This window comes from Anolis carolinensis, chromosome 4, assembly GCF_035594765.1.
Source record: "Anolis carolinensis isolate JA03-04 chromosome 4, rAnoCar3.1.pri, whole genome shotgun sequence".
NCBI lineage: Eukaryota > Metazoa > Chordata > Lepidosauria > Squamata > Dactyloidae > Anolis > Anolis carolinensis.
In genome coordinates this window covers 226,508,316-226,514,315 of record NC_085844.1, presented here as the reverse complement: position 1 = coordinate 226,514,315, position 6,000 = coordinate 226,508,316, and the positions used below count along the sequence as shown (strand labels likewise).

The 6,000-nt window shown below is 44.4% G+C and overlaps 1 protein-coding gene across 3 annotated transcripts in view; it reads left to right on the top strand.

The window, feature by feature from the left end:
* The first annotated feature begins 844 nt into the window (after positions 1-844).
* LOC100562947 (thyrotropin-releasing hormone receptor) overlaps positions 845-6,000 on the top strand; it is a 41,524-nt gene continuing 36,368 nt past the window's right edge. The window contains exons 1-3 of one of the 3 annotated variants that reach the window (XM_016993434.2): positions 845-1,037; positions 1,961-2,065; positions 4,179-5,080. In XM_016993434.2, coding sequence (XP_016848923.2) covers positions 4,274-5,080 — 807 coding nt within the window. In that variant the 5' untranslated portion in view covers positions 845-1,037; positions 1,961-2,065; positions 4,179-4,273. The other 2 variants (XM_062978899.1, XM_003220637.4) reach the window with 2 other exon arrangements.

Below are 6,000 nucleotides of genomic sequence, written 5' to 3'. Positions count from 1 at the left end.
CTGGTGAGGCCCTGCTCTCAGTCCCACCTGCTTTGCAAGTGCGGCTGGTGGGAACGAGGGACAGGGCCTTCTCGGTGGTGGCTCCCCGGCTGTAGAACACCCTCCCCAGAGATATTCAACAAGCCCCAACTCTCCTGGGCTTCAGAAAAGCTGTAAAAAACATGGTTATGTGCTCAGGCTTTTAATGAATAAATGGCAAAGTCGACATGGTCTGATTTAAGGCTAAAGCATGAGGTTTTTTGGACGAATGGATATAATGATGTTTTAAATTTTTATATTGTATTTTAATCATTTTTAATTGATTGTATGTACTGTTTTTGATTTATAATTATGTTGTAGGCATTGAATTTTGCCAATTGTTGTAAGCCGCCCTGAGTCCCTTCGGGTGAGAAGGGCGGGATATAAATGCTGGAAATAAATAAATAAATAAATAAATGATTGTATTAGTTACATTATTTTTGTCAGCCTTTTAAACATTTATTTCATACTTGTCTTTTAATCAAATTGCTTTCAACATTGTATACGTTTAATTCTACTGTGTAGATGAGGCACAGGCAAACCTGGGCCCTCCAGGTGTTTTGGATTTCAACTCCCACAATTCCTAACAGCCTACGGCCCTACACCTGGAGGGCCCAAGTTTGCCCATGCCTGGTGTAGATGCACCCAAGGGTACAACTGGAGGCTGCCCGAGGGAAAAGCGGCTTGTGCCAGAATCCGCGGGGCCGCTTCGCTTTCGCCCCCCTCGCGCCCCCTCTGCCCTGTCACGCCGAAGGGGGCGCTAGGACCCCGCTGCTCCCCACAGTCGAGAAGGGGAGGGAGGGGAGGGAGGGGAGGGAGGGGGCTCCGTAGCGGCGGATCCGGCAGACTGCGCCTGCAAACGAGAGGAAGGCAGCGCTTGCAAAGCCATTCATTCAGCCCCGACGGGACCGACGGCAAGGAGAGCGGCAAGAAGAGCAGTCAGCAGAGCAGTCAGCAATCAGTCGGATGGACAAACCCGACTGAAGAGAGAAGGCAGACATTCGCCCTCCGGAGCCATGGTAAAGTTTCTCTCCCCTCCTCCTTTCCCTCTACGCTTTCCGCCCTTTCTTATTTATACGGTCCTTCCCTTCTTTCCTTCCTCCCTTCTTTTCTCCTTCCTCCCTTCCTTCTTTCCTTCTTTCTTACTCCTTCCTTCCTTCCTTCCTTCCTTTCTTCCTTCTTTCTTACTCCTTGCTTCCTTCCTTCTTCCTTACTCTTTCCTTCCTCCCTCCCTCCCTCCCTCCTTTCTTCCTTCTTCCTTCATTCTTTCTTACTTCTTTCCTTCCTTCCTTCTTTCCTTTGTCCCTCCCTCCCTCCTTCCTTTTCTTCTTTTCGTGGATCATTTTCTTCTTCTTTTGGTCCCTCCACTCCTCTTTCTTCTTTTCCTTCCCTTTCTTCTGGAGTCACCAAACAAGACCCAGAGGTCACCTAAAAGATCACAGCCTAGACAAAGGAAAGCCCGAAACTCGAAGGAAGATTGGGTGCTGAAGCCTCACCTCATTCAGCCCTCACTGACTATATCCTTCTTTCCGTTTCGCCTTTTCTATTTCTTTCTTCCTCCTCCTTTTTTGTAGATTATTCTTTTCTTCACTTCCTCTCCCTCAACATTTCGTCCCCGTCTCCACTCCACTTCTGTCTCATCCCATTCAGTCCTTACTCTTTCCTTCCTTCCGTTTCTCCATCTCTGTTTCTTTCTTCCTTTCTTTTCCCTCTTATCTTGGTTTCTCCATTCCCTTTTCTTCTTTTCCTTTTGTTTCTTGGAGTCACTACCAAAAACCAGGGGTCGGTCAGATGAACCCCAAGGGGACTCAAAGCAAAGCAGGAGGGAGGGAGGAATTGGGGGCGTGAGAGAGCCTGTGTTGAAGTCTCATCCCATTCAGTCCTTATCTCTTTCCTTGCTTCCCTTCCTCCATCTAAATTTCTTACTTCCTCCTTTTTGTAGATCGTTTCCTTCTTCACACTCTCACTTTTCCTCGACTTTTCCTTCCACTTGGAGTCACCACCAAGACCCAGGGATCAGAGACAAGGCAAAGCAGAAGAAGGAAAGGTACATTGGGACCATAAGGAGTCTGTGTTAAAGTTTCCCATTAATAAGGATGGAGAGCTGTATGTAAAAGTTGTCTTAAAGCTGTGGTCATACATGTTGGCTGGTGATGACAGAGGACTATTTGTGTTGTGCATAATTGGATTGCATGTGGCAGGGTTAATGTGATGTAGTTTAAATCTGAGAAGGTAGCAGTGAGGAAAACCAGCAAAAAAGGTGCTGAGGGCTGGATCACCCTCAAGAACAGTTCTGAGATTGTGACTTGCCCAGACTAGTTGATGAGCTTCCATAGGTAAGTGGAGATTGGACTCTGTTCTCCAGAATTATAGTCCAACACTCAAACTTCTACACATCCTGCTGATTCACTATAACATTAAGGTGTGGAATTGGATCTCCCAAATAGGTTTAACCTCTTGAATAGATGGCTTAAAGTCTGAACCTATTTTGGAGTTCAGCACCTTGGGCAGATCTGTTGAAATTGACAAGAGCAAGATCTTTGAAATGGACAGATTATATCAACTGTAATTAATGAGAAGTCATTGAACCATTTTTAAAAGGCTGGGGTTGTTTTTTATTTGTATACAAAGGAAAAAAGAAAAGATAGTTCTTGTGGTGTTTGAACATTAACATAGATGGAAAGATGTTTTTGTCTTAGAAGAAAAATAGTTTGATATCAAAGGGAAATTGGAGGGTGGGAAGCCAACCTTTAGGTATTTCTTTGTGGGAAAGTTTAGTACAGTAATTTATCTGTACATTTTTAATATTTGTTATTGTTATTTGGGACTTGTAGGGAAGAATCTGTCCCAGTCTGCAGGAGAATCTGTTCTAGCTTCTAGCACCAGGAGAAGGCTGCAGCAGCCAGCATTTAGTAAGAAAGGACAGGGATGTTAGGCACCATGAAGCAACTACCATTGGAATGGGACATATATTGCTCCTGGACCTTCAACCAGTGCCATTGACTGTGACATGGGAGTCCTTTGCCTTTATTCAGGATGTGTGATAGTTGGGAGTTATTGTGTAGTAAAGTAAAAGTAGTCTGTACATACCAAACTGCACATTAAACAATTAAGCAAAAAAAAAAAGCCAATGGGATTTTGGCCTGCATAAATAGGGGTATAGCGTCTAGATCCAGGGAAGTCAAGCTATCTGTCTATTCTGCCTTGGTCAGACCACACCTAGAATCACACTGTGGACAGTTCTGGGCACCACAGTTGAAGGGAGATATTGACAAGCTGGAAAGTGTCCAGAGGAAGGCGACTAAAATGATCAAGGGTCTGGAGAACAAGCCCTATGAGGAGCGGCTTAAAGAGCTGGGCATGTTTAGCCTGCAGAAGAAAAGGCTGAGAGGAGACATGATGGCCATGTTAAATATGTGAGGGGAACTCATAGGAAGGCAAGAGCAAGCTTGTTTTCTGCTGCCCTGGAAACTAGGACACGGAACAAAAGCTTCAATCTACAGGAAAGGAGATTCTACCTGAACATTAGGAAGAACTTCCGAACTGTGAGAGCTGTTCAGCAGTGGAACTCTCTGCCCTGGGGTATAGTGGAGTCTCTTTCTTTTGAGGCTTTTAAGCAGAGACTGGAGAGCCATCTGTCGGGGGTGATTTTAATGCAATTTTTCTGCTTCTTGTCGAGTTTGGACTGGATGGCCCATGAGGTCTCTTCCAGCTCTATGATTCTATGATTCTAAACTCTTTGAGTAAAGCAGTGGTTCTCAACCTGTGGGTCTCCAGATGTTTTGGCCTTCAGATCCCAGCAATCCTAACAGCTGGTAAACTGGCTGGGATTTCTGGGAAGTGCAAGCCAAAACACCTGGGGACTCACAGGTTGAGAACCACTGAAATAGAGTAACAGGAAAAATAAATACATAATGCCGTTTACACACACAATGAGAATATTGTTTTTATAAACACTTCTGAGGCTACCTTCTCAAAACCTCAGTGAAGAAAATTAACTAGAAATATGGACTCAAATAAATACTTATATAGTATCACTTTTTTTACAGCAATTCTATGAACAAGACCATTGTTGCTATTTTCATGTACAATGACATATCTTGGTTTGTCTGAGCCAAGCCAATAGCTCTTAACATTTTTCTTCTTTTCTTCTGACTCAGGATACCGTCTGATGTTTATCTCAATTCAGGATCTCTCCGGAGTCAAGTTCAGTCAATATCACTGTTAAAGAAGTAAATCTACTTGGGATCCACCAATGGAGAACCAGTCCTGGGACTTCTTTGGGACACCCTTGGGCAATTCTAGCACCAACCAAACTCTTCTAGATAAAATGCCCCAGTTGCCTCTGGAGGTGCAGGTAGTAACCATCTTGCTGGTGTTGCTGATCTGTGGAGTAGGCATTGCAGGCAACATCATGGTGGTCTTGGTGGTCCTTCGCACCAAGCACATGGTGACTCCTACCAACTGCTACCTGGTAAGCCTGGCCGTGGCTGACCTGATTGTGCTGCTTGCGGCAGGACTGCCCAATATCTCTGAAGTGGTGGCATCCTGGATATATGGCTATGCTGGCTGCCTGTGCATTACCTACCTGCAGTACCTGGGCATCAACATCTCAGCATGCTCCATTACTGCCTTCACAGTGGAGCGCTATATCGCCATTTGCCATTCAATAAAAGCACAGCTGCTTTGCACCGTGGCCCGAGCCAAGCGCATCATTGCCTGTGTGTGGTTCTTCACTGCTGTGTACTGCCTCATGTGGTTCTTCCTGGTGGACATCTCCCAGGCTGTATTCTCTGATGGAATGAAAGTCAGCTGTGGCTACCGTGTCTCTAGGAACCTCTATATGCCAATCTACTTCCTGGACTTCACCGTCTTCTATGTCATCCCCCTTGTCTTAGCCACTGTCCTCTATGGCCTCATTGCACGCATCCTCTTCATGAACCCGCTGCCTGCCTCCCCGCAGCATGGAGGCCGGCCAAGCAAACATAGCTCCATTAGTACCTCCAGCTCCATGAAGCTCTCCTGTCGAGGGAATAAGAGTGCCCTGAGCTCCAGGAAACAGGTGTTTTTTTCTGGCATCTTCTCAGGGGTGGTAATAAGAAGGAAATGTGCACAATGGGGATATGTGGTAGTTATGTATACAGCATCATATGGATTGCACACATGTATGAACTTAGAAATATGCTTTATATTAGGTCTTATCCATTTCATCCTAGTGTTGTCTTTTCTGATTCCTAGCTGTTCTTCAGGGTATCAGATGGAGATACATAACATAACATCCCACATAACATCTAATCAATTTAACTGGTGATTCCTGGGATTGCTTGTGGGGTGTCAATATGCAAGCCATGTGCTTTGCTTCTGAGCTATACTATAGTAGATGTGCATTAAATCACTTTGGTGCCTAATTCAGGGAAATCTAAACCAAGGATGAGGAGCATTTGTCACTGGGGAGCAAATACAGGAATAAAGCAGGCCTTCAAAATGTTGTTGGACTGCAGTTCCTGGTCATCCTAGTCAAGATAGTCAGTGATGAAGGATGCTGAGAGTGGGAGTCCAATAACATATCGAGGACCATGTATTTCTCACTCATTGGTCTATAGCTCTTGTCAGCAAGAACCATATGAGCTGTAGAGTCACCTCTTCTCTCCATGTTGCTATTTATCCATCATCCTGAGCAAATAAGATTATAAGACCTCTGTTCATTTTTTTACATTGCACACCTGTATTTGGTAAAGAATATGCAATTTGCAATGGTCCTGAAGAAGACAACAGTTTTTTTCACTTGCTTATTGCTTCTATATTCAGTAGGACAGATACTTTAATGTCCTTATAGCCATATGTCTTTATGTGATTGTAGATCCCATATGTAAAAAAAAGGAAAACAGATCACTTGTTTCTATAAGAGGAAAAATGGGGAAAGAAAAATTGCCAGAACCAACAGATACAAACAGTGAAAGGATCAAACTACCCTAGCAACCA